This window comes from Gymnoscopelus microlampas, assembly GCF_963454915.1.
Source record: "Gymnoscopelus microlampas genome assembly, chromosome: 19".
NCBI lineage: Eukaryota > Metazoa > Chordata > Actinopteri > Myctophiformes > Myctophidae > Gymnoscopelus > Gymnoscopelus microlampas.
In genome coordinates this window covers 38,042,753-38,063,292 of record NC_139956.1, presented here as the reverse complement: position 1 = coordinate 38,063,292, position 20,540 = coordinate 38,042,753, and the positions used below count along the sequence as shown (strand labels likewise).

General features: G+C 41.7%; 2 protein-coding genes across 4 annotated transcripts in view; both read left to right on the top strand.

Annotated features, from left to right (window-relative positions):
* The first annotated feature begins 941 nt into the window (after nucleotides 1-941).
* LOC311034716 (B-cell receptor CD22-like) lies at nucleotides 942-10,945 on the top strand. Of its 2 annotated transcripts, none has more exons than XM_084042681.1 (9): nucleotides 942-1,036; nucleotides 4,169-4,537; nucleotides 5,127-5,420; nucleotides 6,705-6,959; nucleotides 7,371-7,643; nucleotides 8,803-8,896; nucleotides 9,868-9,951; nucleotides 10,185-10,257; nucleotides 10,611-10,945. In XM_084042681.1, exons 1-9 carry the CDS (start codon nucleotides 991-993, stop codon nucleotides 10,674-10,676), a joined length of 1,554 nt encoding a protein of 517 aa, XP_083898807.1. In that variant the 5' UTR covers nucleotides 942-990; the 3' UTR covers nucleotides 10,677-10,945. The 2 variants fall into 2 exon arrangements, with proteins under 2 accessions (XP_083898807.1, XP_083898806.1); XM_084042680.1 differs by having other exon boundaries at nucleotides 9,865-9,951.
* A 4,710-nt stretch (nucleotides 10,946-15,655) lies between these two features.
* Nucleotides 15,656-20,540, top strand: part of ttc39b (tetratricopeptide repeat domain 39B) — a 42,486-nt gene continuing 37,601 nt past the window's right edge. For both annotated transcript variants that reach the window (XR_014599623.1, XM_084042692.1), the window contains exon 1: nucleotides 15,656-16,000. Coding sequence is in view for 1 of the 2 variants with exons in the window: in XM_084042692.1 (XP_083898818.1) it covers nucleotides 15,962-16,000 (39 nt within the window). In the remaining variant the exon portion in view is untranslated. The remainder of the gene's footprint in view (nucleotides 16,001-20,540) is intronic.

Genomic DNA, 20,540 nt, shown 5'->3' with positions numbered 1-20,540 from the left:
CCTGGTTGTACTTCCTATTTTCACAGTGATAACGTGATGTACTTATTTGAGTCATAGTGACTTCTTCAATTCAGCTTTCGGGGTCAAGTTAACCGTTTCATGAAAGGAAAACATCACCAGTCACTCACCAGTGGTGGAAGAAGTACTCACATGTTTTACTTAACTAAAAGTATCAATACTGCAATCTAGAAATAATCTGTTACAAGTGAATGCCCGGAATTCAGAATTGACTTGAGTAAAAGTACAAAAGTATTGGTATCAAAATATATTTAAAGTACAAAAGTAAAAGTACTCATTGTGCATAATGTTCCATATTCACAAGTTCAAAATATTTTGAAAATAGCCGATCTACAACCTCACAATGTGTCGCATCGCAACACATTGTGAGCTTGTAGATCAGCTAATTTCAAATGGTCGAAATACATATATGGCTGCAGTAGTTAGTGTGTTTTGCGATAATAATCAAAGTCTAAAAACTAACTAGTAACTAAAGTTTTTAAATAATTGTAGTGGAGTAAAAGTACAATATTTGCCTCTGAGATGTAGTGGAGTAGAAGTAAAAGTACTGACAATTGGAAATACTCCAGTAAAGTAAAAAAAAATACCTCAAAATTGTGCTTAAGTACAGTACTGAAGTAAATGCACTTAGTTACTTTACACCTCTGCCACTCATGATATTAAAAGTACTTGATACTGTGTAATTACGTAACATAAATAAAGATCCTACTGAACACAAAATGTTTCACACATTATTCTACTGAACATACCCTGTGTTTTATCTCTTGGTAAAAAGCTAGGACACAGGAGGCAGGGAGAGACCATGTGAAAGAGGAATTAGAATGTAAGTTATTAGTAACTACAGATGTCATTTCCAGCATTGCTGCTGTTTATAGTGAAGTGGAAACTTATCATAATCTGACATTAAAAGGGAACTTCTTACAAGCAGCAGCATCGTCTCCATTAGATCTGCAGAACAGCTGGCAGGACAACATGGAGGCTCATGTGAACATCTTTATGTTGTGTCTCCAGTTTGGAGGTAAGGACCACTATTCTATTCTATTATTATTTATTTCATCTTATTTTTTTGGAAACCTCATAATGAGGTTTCTCTACTTTTGATACTTTTGAATTTTGGACATATTATGTCCAAAATTCAAAAATAGCAAAAGAAGCAGATCTACAAGCCCGTGCAGATCTGCTACTTTTGATACTTTTGTATCAATAGGACGTTGTCGTGTTTTCCTTTTAGCCTTAATGTCTTGACTGTACCTCTGTGCTGTTTACCAGGGGTGGAAAAAGTACTCAAATGTTTTACTTAAGTAAAAGTATAAATACCGCGATGTCGTTTACAAGTAAAAGTCCAGAATTCAAAATGTACTCAAAATAGCTTGTAGATCTGCTATTTTTTGCTATTTTTGAATTGGAATCAGATTTTCTTTTGCTATTTTTGAAAAATGGGAGTACTTTTTCCACCACTGTCTGTGGGACGGGTCCAGGTTAGTGGGACAGGAGCAGAGATCATGCAGGTCAAAGGCAGGGGTCAAAAGTCTAAAAACAAGAATAAACGGGCAGAATACATGCAGTGGACAAATTCACAGGTTCTAGGCTCATGAAACAGACATAATAGTGCTCTGATGCGTATAAGCAACGTAGAACGGCATGTGGCAGATAATAAATGCTGATATTACTCATCATGGGTGTAAATGGAATGTTATGACCAGTCCCCAACCCCCAAAACACAACACAACACAACACAACACAAGGAACTACACATTATGACCCTATAGCAGGAGTGGGCAACTTTGATGATGGAGAGGGCCACTACAGTTTATTTCCACACTCACTCCATAGGGCCACATTGCATAATGTATATACTGTCGGGCCCAGGGTTGCAATGCTTATGGGACGGCCTTGCACGCCGGCCCGTGCAAGAACCTATTTGAACAAGAGCACGCGCAGGCACATGCATAGATTTAAAACAGCTTTAAATTCACACCTCAACAAAGTTTACTAACTCCCGACTCACACCAGGTGAATTAACATAAGAATGAGCCTAGATGCCTATCAATTGTCCATTGTGTGACCTGTAGTGTAGGTGTTAAGCGACGTGCACGTGACGTAATTAAAATAAAGTGCAACCACGTTCCAATTCAGCAATGCAACACTGATCACACCATTCTATGTCACACAAAAGTAGCAAAAATAGCAGATCTACAATCTCAAAACGCGTTGCAATACGACACATTTTGAGCTTGTAGATCTGCTATTTTTTGCTATTTTTGAATTGGAATCAGTTTTTTTTTTGCTATTTTTGAATTGGAATCCATTTTAATTTAAGTTCACATGCATTTACTTAAACTTATGTTAACTGTATGAACTTAAATACAAATACATTTGACATAAAAAAAGACAATAGAATTTTATAACTAGTCATTACCCTACTACTAATATAGACTGAAGTAATTAATTGAAGCATGTTTGCAATTGTAACAGCTGAAATCAATAATATATCAGTATTCTGATATTAACCTGCGGGCCGCATTAAGTGAAGGTGGGGGCCGGATGTGGCCCCTGGGCCGCCAGTTGCCCATGTATGCCCTATAAGGTCATAACAGGACACAGTTGTGTGTCCTTTGTGGAGACGCCAGCTCAAATGGTTGTGGGAGTGACACTATTAAGATTACAGAAATGCAACATATTAATGCCTTGATACTTTAAGTATTAGTGGACATTCATCACATAGAAGTAGATAAACTACTCTAAGTCCAAAACGGTTTATGCTTCTGTCTTAGTATGTCTGTATCTTATGTGTGTAGGCTAATATATTCTGTCTTATGACTGTGTCTTATGTGTCTGTGTCTTATTGATTTTAAGCATCAGTTTGCACAAACCACTCAGAGGCAAATGTGTCCTTCAGTTGTAGGAATCAGAATGTGGAATTCGCTCCACAATGACTTAAAATGTTGTACAAATATTTATCAATTAAAAAAATGGTATAAAAAAAAATATTAGACAATATGAAGAAGATGAATAGGAAAGGATTTGACTTTGGAGTTATCTTTCTTTGTTCTGTTTACTATATATGTTTGTTCATTTGTTGCTCGTTTTGCTTGTTTTTGTTTTGGGTTTTGGTTTGATTTAAACTTGCATGCTTGATTGATTGATTGATTGATTGATGTACTTTATTTAGTAAACTGGATAGCTCATTAAGCACTAAGCTTGTTTAAGATGAGATCCCCATGCACACAAATCATGATGACATATTAAGAGACAGACAGGCAGATATACACACTACTATAAATAATGTCATACAATCAGTTTACAGGTTACTGGTATGAAGAGTGAAAAATATGTACAAAAGAAGAAAGAGAGAGGGGGGGGGGTAGGGGGTAGGTTAGGTTAGGACATGGGGTAGTGCAAGTACTGGTTGTATGCGCCGATCATCAAGTATACATTTTTCAAATTGGATAGGGGAGGTATAGGCAGGTATTGATAAGAATGTATTCTTCTTCCTGCTCCTTTTCGCTCATGGGTGTATGTGATTTAATGAATTATTGAAGTTATGAATTGTGAGTACTGTAATACACTACCATATGCGAAACAAAATAAAATGAAATGAAATGAAATGTAGGTAGGCTAATATATTCTGTCTTAGTATGTCTGTGTCGGCTATCTGAGCAACGCAAACCCTCCCTCCCCTCCCTCTCCTCTCCTCTCCTCTGCTGTGCTAAACTGAGTCACTTTCGTTTCTCCCTAAAACAAAAGCCAGACTAGGATTTGAATACAAAGGACCCTAATGGAAACAAGCCATAGGCTAAATTCTCTTAGCAGACCTTGTATGAACTGTATTTTCCTGTGCTTTGCAAGCTTTGCAAGCTGCTAATAAAGTATTCAATCAATCAATCAATCAATCAATCAATCAATCAATCAATCAATCAATCAATCACATTCAGTGTTGATAACTTAAGTAATGATTACTGTGTTTATGGTGAGCTACATTTCACAACACACCATACTTACTCGTGTAAGACTCCTGTAAAAAAATGCTTTTGTAGTTAAGTTGGTTTGGTCTCTCTCTGTTATATTTCAGTTATCAGTGTGGGGGTCTCTCTCTCTGTTATATCTCAGTTATCAGCGTGGGTCTCTCTCTCTCTCTGTTATATCTCAGTTATCAGTGTGGGGGCCTCATCTTGGACAGTGGAGGTTCCCAGCAGGGTGTCTGGTCTGCTGGGTTCCTGTGTGGTGATTCCCTGTTCGTTCAACTATCCTCCAGACCCTCAGAACCTCAGAACCTCTGAGCTGACGGGCATCTGGGCCGAGGAGAGCCATCACCTGGTCTACCACCCGGAGCGCTCCAAGGTCATCGACAGGTACCGGGACCGGACCTCTCTCCTGGGAGACCTCAGACAGAAGCAGTGTTCGCTGAGGATCGATCCTCTCCGCGAGGCCGACACAGGGCCTTTTCATTTCAGGATTGAAATTAAAGACCACAATAAGTTTTCATATCTACAGAACCAAGTTTCCATTACACTGAAAAGTAAGCAAGAGCCATATAATATTATGACATATACTGTAGAGTACAGAAGTCCTGACGCCACTCGTCCAGCCCCTGGGTCGTAAAGTAATTTCTCTATGGAGAATAACATTGGGTCATCATAGCATCGTCTCATATAAGAATTGTGGTCCAAAAATAAACAAACTGTCTCTGCGATATTGTCAGGGAGGTGGCTCTGTATCGTTTATGATAGTCAGCCGCTCATATTTGATACAGTCCGTTTCTGGCGAAAATTTAACTAATTCGTCGGACACCGCCAGGGTCATTTGTTTATTTTTGGAACACTTCTTATTCTTATTTGACGCGATATTAAACACGTCTATGGGAATTCAGAACGGGGGGGAAAAAACGTGAATAAATTACGTCAGACTTCGGCGTTCTATTCTGATCTGTCTGTCTGTGTTTTTCTGTTCAAAGCACTTGACCTGAGTAAAGTAATTATAAGGTGTTTTTTGTTTGGCACTGTAATAAAACTGAATAGAACTAATAATAATGTTATAATTCCAGCCCGGTTTTCAGTGAGATAATAATAATAATAATAACAATAATAATAATAATGTTATAATTGCAGGCTCTCCACAGCCCATGTGGTTTTCAGTGAGAGAGGAGGTGAAGTTGGGGGAGAACGTGTCGGCCTCCTGCTCCGTGTCTCATTCCTGTCCCAGTGACCCCCCCGTGTTCACCTGGTCCCACCCTGGCCCCTCCCACCTCCAGTCAGCTGGGCTCCCCGACGGCCAATGGAACGCCACCTCGTCCTTGACCTTTGAGGCCGCCCGCGAGGACCACGAGCGACCAGTGGAGTGCACTGTGACGTACAGGGGAGGCCAGACGCAGAGCAGCCAGCCCACCATTCTCAAAGTCAAATGTGAGTGAAGAAGAGACTCAAACTATGACGCAAAAATGTTGGTCTAATACCTTTTTTTCACAGAAGAAAACTAAATAAAAACTGAAGCCAGTCCATACCAATGCAACTCCTTGAAACCATTAATTTATCCCCAATGGTAGTTGCAAGGAGTTGGATTGGTGTGGACTGGCCTTTAAACTAAAGACTAAATATATTGATAATTTCATCAACAAATAAAACTAGATTCAAATGTCAGGGAGGGACTAGTGGAGAAGAGATCCAGTAGAACTAAGACCAGTGGAGAAGAGATCCAGTAGAACTAAGACCAGTGGAGAAGAGTTCCAGTAGAACTAATACCAGTGGAGAAGAGATCCAGTAGAACTAAGACCAGTGGAGAAGAGATCCAGTAAAACTAAGACCAGTGGAGAAGAGATCCAGTAGAACTAAGACCAGATCTAAGACCAGATCTTAGGAATGCGACAAAAACTAAAAAAATCTCCATGAATTCAAGGCTTCCTGAGGTGCGTAATTGATGGAAAATAATGGTAGTTGCAAGGAGTTGGATTGGTGTGGACTGGCCTTTAAACTAAAGACTAAATATATTGATAATTTCATCAACAAATAAAACTAGATTCAAATGTCAGGGAGGGACCAGTGGAGAAGAGATCCAGTAGAACTAAGACCAGTGGAGAAGAGATCCAGTAGAACTAAGACCAGTGGAGAAGAGATCCAGTAGAACTAAGACCAGTGGAGAAGAGATCCAGTAGAACTAAGACCAGTGGAGAAGAGATCCAGTAGAACTAAGACTAGTGGAGAAGAGATCCAGTAGAACTACTGTAAGACTAGTGGAGAAGAGATCCAGTAGAACTAAGACTAGCGGAGTGGGAAAACAAGTGAACAACATAGCATCTATAATGATCTATTAAAGCCAGTTGAAGATCTCTTGTTTTCCCACTAGATCATACCTCCATAGACTTTCATCAAATAACTTAGAGTCATACTGCACGACAGCCATTTTAGTTGTCTTTTAGGCAACATCTCTCTGGGCTTTATGATCTCTTAGAACTGACTTTCCCGGAATTCAGTTCCAAACAAAACCCCACACCGCTCCAAAAGGAATGCTGCAGGGTCCTAGTGCCGTGTATATTTTGGAGAGTAGAACAAGTGTGCCAAGTGAAGCCAAGCGTGACTAAAATAGTGTGTGTGTGTGTGTGTGTGTGTGTGTGTGTGTGTGTGTGTGTGTGTGTGTGTGTGCGTGCGTGCGTGCGTGCGTGCGTGCGTGCGTGCGTGCGTGCGTGCGTGCAGACCCCCCGGTCAACGTGAGGGTCTCCTACACAGACAGCGTGAGCGAGGGAGAGGACGTGGCTCTCAGATGCAGCAGCGTGGCCAACCCTCCTGCTCACAGCTACCAGTGGTACGACGCCATCGGCGGCGCCCTGCGCTACACGGGACACGTCTACACACTGCAGCGCGTCACCAGACACGCGGGACCCGTGTTCTGCACCGCCACCAACACCGAGGGAAACGGCACCTCCGACACCGTGCACCTCAACGTGCTCTGTAAGTCGCCGATAAATGTAAATGCGAGAAAACATCACCCATGTAGCTCAGATAGATGACGTGCTGGATATCCTGAAGTTTTAGGTTCAAATCTGGGCTTGTGCCTTAAAGGAGTGGTTCACACAAAAAATTACTTATTTTCTATCAATTACACACCGCATGAAGCATAATTTGATGGCCGGAGGAGGCTCCGGTAGGAGACTCAATGGAGACTCTTTGAGTCTCCTACCGGAGAGACCGCCGAGCATCACATTATTGTCTTAGGAATGCGACAAAAAATAAAAAAATCTCCATGAATTCAAGGCTTCCTGAGGTGCGTAATTGATGGAAAATAAGTCATTTGTTGGGTGAAGTACTCCTTTAAGTTGTGAGTCATACACTCTGCAGCATTCTTACTTGTTGTCCTCTCAGATCCCCCAGAGATAAAGACGGGCTCGGCCTGCTCTTCAGACTCAGCGATGGTCGTGACCTGCGTGTGCATCGTAGAGTCCAGACCGGCCAGCACGATCCACTGGTTTCTCCCCGATCGCCATCAGGCCCCGCCCACCGGCGCTAAGCTGGAGACGCACGGCGTTGTGGCCATCGGGACTCTGCAAGTCCCACACGGAGCGCCTGGCCCCGCCCACTGCCACGCCAGCAACTCCCGGGGCAATGCCACCGTCACCCTGGCTTTTCCCTCTAACGGTAAAAGGGGGCTACATGCTACCATCCACCCAACTGGTCAGGGTCTTCAACAGGGGTTTCGGGACCCCTGGGGGTATGGAGGGTTTAAGTGGTTAAATGTCTGAAAATACATGAATCCGAACATATTAACACATCGGGTGCCAGAGGTTTTTTAAAGCAGGGTACATCCAGTGCCAGCGTTTCTTACCGTTTACAGCGATCGTTTTAGAGCTGTAGAAGCCTCCACGAGGACCCGGATGTAAACAAAAGGTGTCTGCGCGATGGTCGAGGGTCCCGTCTAACGACTGGAACAATAATATTTCTAACGCAAACTGCCATTGCAGAGTGATCGCCCGTCGAAAATGGCTTGTTTTCACCACTGTAAAAAAGTATGGAGATATGGACCTTTTTCTCCAAATCCTATCATTGGAGTGGACGGAAGTGACTTTTTTGGGGCTCCTGTCACATCCGTCCATTACCTTTTACAGGGACCTAGGACCATTCCTAAATTGCGTTAGAGCGCCCCTTGTGGAAAAAGGGGCGCTCTAGGGACGTGCACTTCAAACATGAAGTCCGGAGGGGGGGGGGTGCCATCTTTCGGCGACCCCCCGAGACTGGGCCTCGGCTGGCCTCGCGTAGGCCAGCCGAGGGTCCTCGGGGACCAGATATCGTTCCATCTAGGCGGGATTCTGACTTAGAGGCGTTCAGTCATAAGCCCGCAGATGGTAGTGTCGCCCCAGTGGCTCCTCAGCCAAGCACATGCACCAAATGTCTGAACCTGCGGTTCCTCTCGTACTGAGCGGGATTACTATTGCAACAACACATCATCAGTAGGGTAAAACTAACCTAAACCCAGCTCATCAACATTGTCACAGGCTGGTCACATGAAGTCAGAGATCCACATTGGGGCCAGACTGTTCCCATTACTTTTATTTATTTGATACAAAAGGGAATCAGTGTACTGCCACAAGTTGTGAACTAACCAGGATTCTAAAGTGCATATAAATAAAAAGCACTGGTTGTGTTGTGGACGTGTACTGTATAAAACGTATGTAAACATGTGCTGTATAAAACGTATGTAAACATGTACTGTATAAAACGTATATAAACATGTACTGTATAAAACATATGTAAACATGCACTGTGTAGTAAAGATGGTTTGGTTTGTATTCCTGCACAGATCACTCTCTGATGTTGTACGTTGCTGTTGCCATTGGAGTTCTCTTTGTGCTGGTGGTGATATTCTTAACGGCTCTGGGAGTCACTAAGAAATGGTAAGTTAACAGATGTTCAGTTAATGTGAGGAGGACAACCTCGTTTTATACCCTGTATGTATAGGTTAACATGCAAACAGCTTGCAGAGATAAAGACTAATTAAGTCAACACTTTCTAGAAAACAAGCATGACAAAAAGCAGGAGTGCTTCATCGCTCAGTCAGTAAATTATGCAGATATTCACCTGTTTCTCCAGTGAATATAATATAATCCATGAATTGCATGATTTCAACTTTATTGGTTGAGAGGGCAAGATAGAGAAAAGAACTGGCACTTCTTTTCTATTCGTTGGTTGCACAGTGAAGTGATTATACATCTACAGTATATTGTAATAAAGCAGTCTGTTTATATGTCATTCTGTCTACATACACTATCGTTATCCAATCGTCACATAATATGAAAACTCATATTAGATCTGTAAAATAAATCAATATCTGACATTATGGTGCAATTTGGTGGTCAAAGGTCAAGGTCACTGAGGTCATCTAACATTGAGCCACTCAGGTCAACCTACGCCTCTGATTCAGTTTCATGTCATGGACCCCCAAATTCATACAGATTAAGCCACGGACCCCCATCTGGGAAATTTTAGCCCATAAGAGAAAACTTGAGTTGTGTGTTGTTAAAAAAATAAATAATAATAATAATAATAATAATAATAATAATAATAATATTAATTCATTATCATTACAGAATTTTGCTCAAAGCAACGCGGTGCCTTGTGAGTGTGTACATCTGATATTTTCGAATACCCAACTCACAAAATAGAGTTAAAGTGGTTAAACAGATTTTCATGCTGATTATCACATTTTTCTGGGGACCCCCTGGAAACCCCTCAAGGACCACTGGGGGTCCCCAGACCCCACCATGAGAACTGCTGCTCTATGTTGCTCTTGTTTAATTATAAACTATACATATATTTGTGTTTAAAACGTTTCCCCGTTAATGTGCATATCATTATTTGCCAGCAGGGGGAACCGTGGTGATCAGCAGACATCCAGTATGAATGACATGAATGAAACCAAATCTACAGATCAATATCCACCACCACCAAGGTTTAACTTTACTCTTTATTTACTACAATATCCACCAGCAGCAAAGTTTAACTTTACACTGTTCACTTTATTTTCAGAGATAAATAATAACTTACTGATGGAATAAAGAGGTTCAATGATCACTGTTCACTTTATTTTAGAGATAAACAATAACTTACTGATATAAGTAAGAATAAAGAAGGTTCAACAGTCTCACACAGTGATAAATGTCTTAACTTCATGTATTTCTCTAGGAAAGAGACGGTGACTGACAGCATAGTATTCTGCAATGTCTACACCAATGATCAGCTGTATGGGAACATGGAGGTAGGATAGAACAATGACTCATGATAATCTGTATAGGAACATAGGATAGAACAATCTGCCATATACTGTAGGTCTAGTCCAGGTGTGACAACCAGATTTCTATACAACTATACTCAAAGAAAGTTATTATGAATTCAGTGCTTTTACTCACTCAATACAGAGTCCATTCTATGTGTCCCTATATGTTATTTATGTATTATTTTTGTTTTAATTTCCCCCTGTTTGTCATCTTGTCATCTCATTGTTTTGTTTAACTTGTGTTTTTTAACCTGAATGTAAAGCACTTTGAACTGCATTTATGTCTGAAAGGTGCTCTATAAATAAGGATTATTATTATTATTATTATCTTACAGGCTGAAGATGACAACGACACGTATGACTGTGCGATGGATGATGATGCGATTTACGCCAACGTGTAACAACAGAGACAAGTGTTGCTATTGTGCCTAATTAAACATTTGATTGATACAATCATTGTTTCTGGTATAAAAAAAAAATACTGAAATGATTTGTTATTTACCGTATGTACACAATACACATGATTAAAACAAATGAGCGTGGCACTTTTGGAGCAGATATGCGCAAAGCAAGTTCTGTCAGGGAACCCCACGTTCACATCCACTCGTCCAATCACACTCATTTCATTCTCAGAGTGCTCTATTTAAACTGGAAGTTTGCACTACTCAACTCCTGCTTGCTTTTGCTGCTGCTCTCACCACTGCTGTCCTGCTAAATAAAAATTTGCTCCCCAGTGGTGTAAAGTAACTAAGTAGATTTACACAAGTACAGTACTTAAATACAATGTTGAGGTACTTTTACATTAGTGGAGTATTTCCAATGTTCAGTACTTTTACATCTACTCCACTACATCTCAGAGGCAAATATTGTACTTTTACTCCACTACAATTATTTGAAAACTTTAGTTACTAGTTACTTTGTAGATTTTGATAATTATTACAAAACATACATTAACCACTTCAGCCCTATATCAATTTCGGCCATTTGAAAATAGCCGATCTACAAGCTCACAATGCGTCGCGATGCAAACCATAATAATAAATATATTGCTCATTTTATATTCAATAAAAATATCTTATCCTTCATGAGTTGTCCTGACAGAATTTGAATTTCTCCTACAGTACTTTGCTGTCATATGGTAGGTACAGTATAGGGGGGGGGGGGTAATCAGATGTTATTGACTGTACGACCATAAGACATCGCAGAACCCAGCACTATCTTTGGTATCAAGAAGTGGCTACCAGCGGTTCTCAGCCTTTTTAATTTCAAGGACCCCCATTAAGAATTCAAGAGGGTGCCCAGTAATTTCCCTTGAGCATTTTTAATTATTATTAACCTCATAATGCCCGAAACAAAAAAAATCCCCCCAAAACTTTTGTTTCATGGCATTTCATGCTAAATACTTGATCTAAATACTACTGGTCAGATCAAATTTGCTTTCTACAGTGTTTTTCCATGAAAGTGGATACGTACAATGTATTTGATTTCACATTAGAGCATTTTAGATATTAACTTCATATTAGCTTTCTACAATGTTTATTTGTTTATGTTTATGTGGAAGTGCTAGAGAGAGAGAGAGAGAGATGTACAGCATATCTCCTGTTAGGCCTATGGTCCAATGATACCAACGAGACAAATTTGCCTGAGACCTCAGAATCAGTGGTGCATATGTAAATGGTAAGGTGGGTGTTGCATAATGTCCTGCAAGTCTACCTAAATGAGCCCAGGACAGGGGTGAGGGAGTTTTCCTGGGATTGGATGTGGGGCTTGGGAGTGGCGAGAGAATTTTCTGGGTGGTGGTGGTTGGCGTAGGTGTTTTTTATTAGTTTATTTAAACGGATCCCCATTAGCTGACGCCCAATCTGGGAACCCAGAGCTAACTAAAAATGAAAAACAGCGACCTCTGCTGTTTGTTCTATCTCAGTTAGCTCTGGGACGACACAGCACACGTGCGCAAGGAAACCGGGGTTTTGGTCTGCCTTCACCGCTCCACTTCCGGGTGGTGCGACTATGTTTTCATTCCCACTAACAATATTTCTACACGGAACACTAACACCACTTCTCCCAGAGAACATGGATCGTTTTGGTTATAAGCCCACTTGTTTCTATGATGAAAGAGTAAGTTCAAATGTGAATATCTTTCCGTGGTTTTGTCTGCTCCGCGGACGCTATTGTTAAATTTGTTTCAGTTCGTTTCGAGGGGGGAAGGATCGACGGACACGTGAATCCCGCCCATTTGATTGGGTAAAGCGCGGCCTGCTTCCTGATCTGAAGGCATGCCCACTTGTAGGCCAGTGTGTACACGTTATGACGAACCTTCACGTCACGACAGATTCCAACGCAGAGCAGAATATGTTCTTGAGAGATTAGCTGACGCCTTAATGTCAGCTAGTCATCCTGGGGTCCAAGACATTAAAATACATTAATAAAAACATACAACATATCACATTGTATTACAAAGAAATACACTGTCACTAGAAAACTAATCCAGCACAGAAGGGAGTTTTTTCATTTGAAAAAAAATATTTTTCACATCCATCTTGACTGCGTGGCTGGACAGTCCGGTTGAGGGGACGTCGCCCACTCACGCCCCCTTGTGGCGCCAGCCCCAGTGTCCCTATTCTAGGGCGAACATTCAGTGAAAATAGCAGATCTACAAGCTCACGAAGCGTTGCGACCATAGACAGTAAAAAGAATGGACAGCATTACACCCATGGACTACAGACCGTAAATGAAGCCTATCGTTCAGCAATTTCAAATCCGCTATCTTTCTAGATCCCGTCATATCATCATTTTTTTGACAGCCTGTGCAGAATTTCCAATTCAAATACACAGAAGCACACTCTATTTTTGCTGCCGGGACACTGCTGCTGATATGGAGGGCGCTTCAATGTGAAATTCTGCACACGCTGTAAAAAAAAAAAGGCTGATTTAAACAGAATTTGTTTCACAGCGGAATGTAATTTTACCACCCCAGGCCATTTTCACTATAGAGACATTCGGTTGGGCCATGTCAATACCTTCACACTTGTGGAAAATAGGTCAAAAATACCTCTGTTTGCCAGGTACCGCCTAGGTCCGGGATGGCAATGCAATGTGACTGACCTACAGCGATGGGTGAGGTCAGAGATGGGGCTATATAGCTCTCCACAAGCTCTCAGGTCAAAAAGGTTAATTCTGCGGTCTGTTATTTCCTTACAGACGACTGCTCTGAGATTGGTGTGTGTCTATGCTTGTGTTCCTATGTAAGCTAGTAAAGCTAATGTAATCATTTTTAAATCAGTGTGTCATGTGACATGACACACTGGAGCGAAATCAATAATTGGACATGATTCATGTCCACTTATTGATTTTTCTCCTAAGTAGTTATGTAATGGTGTGCCGGGCCTCCTCTGATGATGCCACTCCGCCTCCAATCGCTCTGGTACACAACCAGAAGGTTATACATGGGTTCTTCAACGTTTTTCAGTCCAAGGACCCCTTAGGTGAGAGAGAGATGAAGCAGGGACACCCCCCCCCCCCCCCACACATATATACTTTGTTGCAGATTAAACAATTTCACAGATGATAGTAGGGACAAGTTGTTTTTGCAGAGTAATAAGCCTTGACTTCCAGTCCTCCACAAAGAGCTGGCTGAATAGCAGCTGGACCTATAATAACCATCAATTGGTTATAATATAATATAAAACATAATACCATATACATACAATATAGGCTATATTAGTAATATAATAGCCTATATTGAGTTGTATCAGGTTCTATTTACAGTATGTTGTTGTTGTTTTTTATTGTCTAGTAGGCCTGTGTTGGAGATTGTATGAATGAATGTCTACCATGTGTTTTATACCAAACACATGGTACTCACTGCTCAGTTTACACATTTCATTTGCACTCAAAGGACCACAATGGATGGAAATAATCTCTCCACCTTTTTAGTTTTTCATCCTTTTCACAGCAGTTTTGTCTGCTGATCTTAATCTGATTTAATTGTGAAATGTAAAATGTATTGGAAAAGCATATGTATTGATGTACTTTATGTCAGAATATTATGAACATATACTGTAGTGTGTGAGGACACAGGTCTTGTTTAAAGGAGGAGTTCACCCAAAAAATGACTTATTTTCTATCAATTACACACCCTATGACACCCTAAACACCATATATCTTGCACTAGATGCGCCCAGACTCAGAGCCGCATTAACCGCGGAACTTAGTGGAACTGGCGTTCCACGGCCCGCAGCCTGCAGGGCCCTGTGAGAATTGTGTATTTAATTTTTGTGTATTTAAAGAAAAAATGTTGATTTATATTGGTTAAATAGAACCGAAATAGACCGAATTAGACCCGAATTAGATCGAATTAGACCCGAAAAATTTCGCGCGCGTGCGCTGGTTGTGCGCATGCGCGTGAAATTACGCGACTGGGGGGGCCTTTGATTTTGTGGTGTTCCACGGCCCTGAGGGGTCTTAATGCGGCCCTGCCCAGACTTATGTTTTATGCTATGGCGTTTGTTTGTTGTCCTGTATTCTGTGTATGTTTTAAACCACTACTCCGGCTGTAAACTTATTTGCCCTTTTGGGACACTAATAAAGACCTTGACCTTGACCTTGACCTATGAAGCCTTGAATCCATGGATTCTTTTTTGTTTTGTCGCATTCCTAAGATAATAATTTGATTCCCGTCTCCTACCGGCTAATGTATCCGGTAGGAGACACAAAGTAGATTATTTGTGTCTCCTACCGGAAATACACACGGTCATCAAATGATTGTCTTAGGAATGCCACAAAAACAAAAATAAATCCATGAAATCAAGGCTTCATGGGGTGTGTAATTGATAGAAAATAAGTCATTTTTTGTGTGAACTCCTCCTTTAAATAAAGGTATTTTAAAACTCAAAAACTGTCTTTCTCTTTCTCTTTCTCTTTCTCTTTCTCTCCCTCTCTCCCTCCCTGCCCCTCTCTCCCTGCCCCCCCCCTCTCTCTCTCTGTCTCTCTCTGTCTCTCCCTCCCTTCCTGCCCCCCTCTCTCTCGCTCGCTCTCTCTTTCTCTTTCTCTTTCTCTTTCTCTTTCTCTCTCCCTAACCCCCCTCTCTCTCTATATATATATCTCTCTCTCTCTTTCTCTCTCTCTCTCTCCCTCCCTGCCCCCCTCTCTCTCTATCTCTCTCACTTTCTCTCTCTCTCTCTCTCTCTCTCTCCCTGCCCCCCCCCCTCTCTCTCTCTATCTCGGCGTGGCAGCAGCAGCATTTTTTCGGAGGGGCGGAGTAAAGAGAAGGGCAGGAAAAGAGAGAGAGAGAGAGAGGGAGAGGGAGAGAGAGGAGGTGTGTCTGTAGTGTAACGTAGACGGCTCCGCTCCACTCTACTGTATGCTTCGTTCACGGAAGCAGCAGTTAGAGGAGAAGAAACGAACCGACGCTCTGCCGGCACAGACAGACAGACAGACAGACAGACAGACAGACAGACAGACAGAGACCGCAAAAGCGGCTGGTCGGTGAAGGAGAAGAGACTGAGAGAGAAATTGAGAGAGAGAGAGAGAGAGAGAGAGAGAGAGAGAGAGAGAGAGAGAGAGAGAGAGAGAGAGAGAGAGAGAGAGAGAGAGGGGAGGAGGAATAACGGACATGAAGAGGTGAAGGACATGGACCTACAGACGGGAAGATAATAAGACGTTCAACAGACGGACGGACCTCACCATGGCACACGTAGGAAACGGAGCCTCCGCCGAGGATGAGGTGAGAGAGAGAGAGAGAGAGAGAGAGAGAGAGAGAGAGAGAGAGAGAGAGAGAGAGAGAGAGAGAGAGAGGGGCGGCGGGGGGGAGAGAGTTGTTGTAGGTATGGGAGGAAGATATATATATATATATATATATAGAGAGAGAGAGAGAGAGAGAGAGAGAGAGAGAGAGAGGGGGGGGGGAGAGAGAGAGGGGTTGTATGTATGGGAGGGAGAGAGGGGGGAGAGCACTATTTCATAATGCACAACATGCGTGTGTATTGTATATGGATAGGCTTTATATATACACAGACCAATGTTATTTAGATAATAAACAAATGTTTATCTTCTGAAATAATGGTTAAGTATTAGTCTGTCCAGGCTAGACTCACCTGTGTGTGTGTGTGTGTGTGTGTGTGTGTGTGTGTGTGTGTGTGTGTGTGTGTGTGTGTGTGTGTGTGTGTGTGTGTGTGTGTGCGCGCGCCTGCCTGCGTGCGTGCGTGTGTGCGTGTGTGGTCTATGTAAAAGTGTGGTAGCAGCATATCAGATTTCACCCGTGTGTGTGTGTGTGTGTGTGTGTGTGTGTGTGTGTGTGTGTGTGTGTGTGTGTGTGTGTGTGTGTGTGTGTGTGTGTGTGTGTGTGTGTGTGTGTGTGTGTGTGACTCAGTAGCAGCAGACTGTTTTAGGAGACCTGCTGCACAGTGTTTCTATGTACACAGTGCAGTGCAGTCATCAGTTCATTTATCCCTGAGAGTGTGCAAATGGAACCAAATGGACCCTTTCAGGTTTACAAATGGAACCAGACACTGAGGAGTCCTAACAGTGTAATTGCTTTATTTGAACCATTTTAACCATTAAGTCATTTGTAGAAACCCGAGGCCGATTCTACAAATGCCTTCTAAATCAGCAGTTCTCACACTTTTTCGTGCCAAGGATCGCCGAAATGTGAAAACGTTTTGTGCCAGGGACCCCCATTTGAGAAGACTTCTGTTAAAAAATTCAAAATTACATAAAAAAACACTTTCAAGATTTTTCAAAAATATTCAAAAATAGCAGATGTACAAGCTTCGTGACGCACTGCGAGCTTGTACGTCTGCTATTTTTGAATAGCCTACACTAATATCTAAAGTGAAACAGACGCGTTCCCGGTTTTTAATGGGTTTTAACATACAGTATCAGCAACATTACAAGCAACCAACAGTACGGAGAGACAGGAAACCAGCTCTAGTCTGTATATTTTTATTATGAAACATTTGCTAAACGTCACTTTTACAGCGACACACAACTACTCCTAACTGCTGCTGCAACCACAGTCTTCCGCTGCTGTACTGGGAGCTGACCAGTACAACCACAGTCTAATACTGTTGTGCTGGGAGCTGGTCAGTACAACCACAGTCTAATACTGTGTTGTGCTGGGAGCTGGTCAGTACAACCACAGTCTAATACTGTTGTGCTGGGAGCTGGCCAGTACAACCACAGTCTAATACTGTTGTACTGGGAGCTGACCAGTACAACCACAGTCTAATACTGTTGTAATGGGAGCTGACCAGTACAACCACAGTCTAATACTGCTGTACTGGGAGCTGACCAGTACAACCACAGTCTAATACTGTTGTGCTGGGAGCTGACCAGTAGAACCACAGTCTTCTACTGTTGTGCTGGGAGCTGACCAGTAGAACCACAGTCTAATACTGTTGTGCTGGGAGCTGACCAGTAGAACCACAGTCTTCTACTGTTGTGCTGGGAGCTGACCAGTACAACCACAGGCTTCTAGTAGTCAGTGGATCTGGCTACTAGGAGATGTGCTGCACTTGGACATACTGTAATGTACTGACGTGTCTCTGATTTTTCCAGCTGATCGCAGGAATAAAAATTACATCATTCAGGTCACATTTTTCAGGTTATTAGCTTAGTGTATGGCTTAGTCAGCACTCTCACACACACACACACACACACACACACACACACACACACACACACACACACACACACACACACACACACACACACACACACACACACACACACACACACACACACACACACACACACACACACACACACTACACACTAAGCAAGATTATTCTATGAGTGTGTGTGTGTGTGTGTGTGTGTGTGTGTGTGTGTGTGTGTGTGTGTGTGTGTGTGTGTGTGTATTGTGACATTAAGCTGATAATGTTACCATTGTTGATTGTTTTGTCGAACTTTATTCACTAAGACGACAGACAACAAATCGAAACAGTCTGCTTTACACTCACACAGCAAGAGAGAGAGACAGAGAGAGAGAGAGAGCGAGCGAGAGACATCCATCCCCCTGTATTTGGGATCCTGTATTTCAGAGGCTGGCCCCAAATATACGTATGCTTGTTCAACACGGTTGCTTTTCGACCATTATGAAATAAATGAGCACGTAACTACTTGGAGGCCAGTCTGACGTCAGTACTATGAGGCCAGTCTTCCATGATGTCAGCATATGATGTCAGTCATCTATGACGTCAGTACTATGATGTGGCAGTGTGATCAAGTAGGGCGTCAATTAACGGAAAAATACAAAAAGTTGGAATACAGAGATAAGAGGTCTTTGCAACGATATAACAATTTGACCTCCGCATGACCTTCCCTGGATCATAACACACTGCTATGGAAAATTTCCAGACATATTTACATCTTTGACAGCTAATACACCAGATGTTGTTGTGGTTGATGAAGAGTCCAGAGAGGTGTTTGTATTAGAGATAGCCTGCACCTTTGACCTTAGCCTAGAGGAAGCCTTTATGACCAAGGTCATTAAATACCAACCACTTCTACATACCATCTCAGAGCTGGGCTATAGGTGCAGACTATTTGTTTTTATATTTGGTAGCCTAGGACATACCCATAGACTGGTTGTTAGAGGGTTCCAACAACTTGGGATGCCCAAAAAGGAGGCAAAAAGGCTGGCAAAGTATTGTTCTATTTCTGCTATAATTGGCAGCCGTCACATATGGCGGAGACGCTGTTACTTATACCCATAGAGAAACTGAGTGACATGCATGCTTATTGTATCATGAAGACGTATTCCATGATTTTGTGATGTAATCTCACTGCACCTTTAATATTTGTGTCCTTGTATACTCTCCTTTGTGTGGACATAAATAAATGGTTAAAATGTGTGTGTGTGTGTGTGTGTGTGTGTGTGTGTGTGTGTGTGTGCGTGTGCGTGTGCGTGTGTGTAAAAAACACACACAGAGACAGACGGTCAGACCGATAACTTAATCTTCATTATATCAGATCATTGTATGTGGTGCCCGGGGTGTAGCGCAGTTTCTGTCAGTTCAATTCAATTCAAGGAGCTTTATTGGCATGAGAAATCATACGTTTACATTGCCAAAGCAAGTGTCAAAATATAACAAAAACAATTTGAGAACATGGGGAAAGTATATACAGTTGGAGGGGGTACGGCATTGTGTTAAACAGAGCTATGTCACATTGTGTCGTTATATACATGTTATACGGGGTATAAAGCTTTTTGAGACAAATAGCAGCAATCTGTCAAATCTGTCTCTGTGAGCCCCTTACCCTCTCTTTCTTTAACCCATTAAATCTGGGAACGCATCTCTGTCATTTTAGATTGCTTTGGTTATTCAAAAATAGCAGATATACAAGTGAGCTTGTATATCTGCTATTTTTGAAAAATCGTGAAAAATACATATCTAAAAATGTTTTCTAAATCCTAACAGTATGTTGCTATATCAGTGGTGATCCAACTTTTCCAAGTCAAGAACCCCCAAAATAATATGTATTTGGCCGCGAACCCCTATCTCAAAATATGTTGTTCCAGGGACCCCCCAGAAGGACAGATTAAAAATATATATATTCAAAGATTTGCTCCAATTTTCCACGATTTTTGAATAGCCAAAGAAATCTTAAAATGGTCTTAATGGTTTAAAATATTCAGAATCTAAAACAATGTACCACATCAACCCCTAGCATCCCTATTCTGGGGGGCGAACATTCAGTGGATATTTGCTGAATTATAACCTCCACAACGTAGCTTTGTTGATCAGCTATTTTTGGCGAAGAGATTTGGTGTAGAGTGAAAAAAAGAGGAGCGGACCTAGTGTAGCACCCTGGGGTCTTTTTCAAGTGTAAATAACATTCAAGACTAAACATCAGGCATTTTGAAGGGGCTTATGTGAAAAATGAAAAATCATAATAAATAAAAAGAAGAATAAAAAATAGCCAATCTACAAGCTCACTTTGCATCAAGCTTGAAGAGATATTTTTAAAAATGTTTGAATATTTTTTAAAGATGTTGACAATAATGACATGCCCGGAAAGTGGTTGAACGGCACTATGTTATGAATTGACTTTGACTCCAACTTCAATTCTAGCTAAAACCAGGTCCAAGTCATACATATATACAGTAAATCAAGCCGTTTCCTGACCACCAAATATGACCTAATCACAGCATGGCTGACTACCCCATCCCCTGACGTCCTTTGCCTTCGGTTCATGCTGTGCAAAGAACTATTATAATATGCAAATACTAGAATCAACAGGCAGCAAGCCTGCTCAGACTG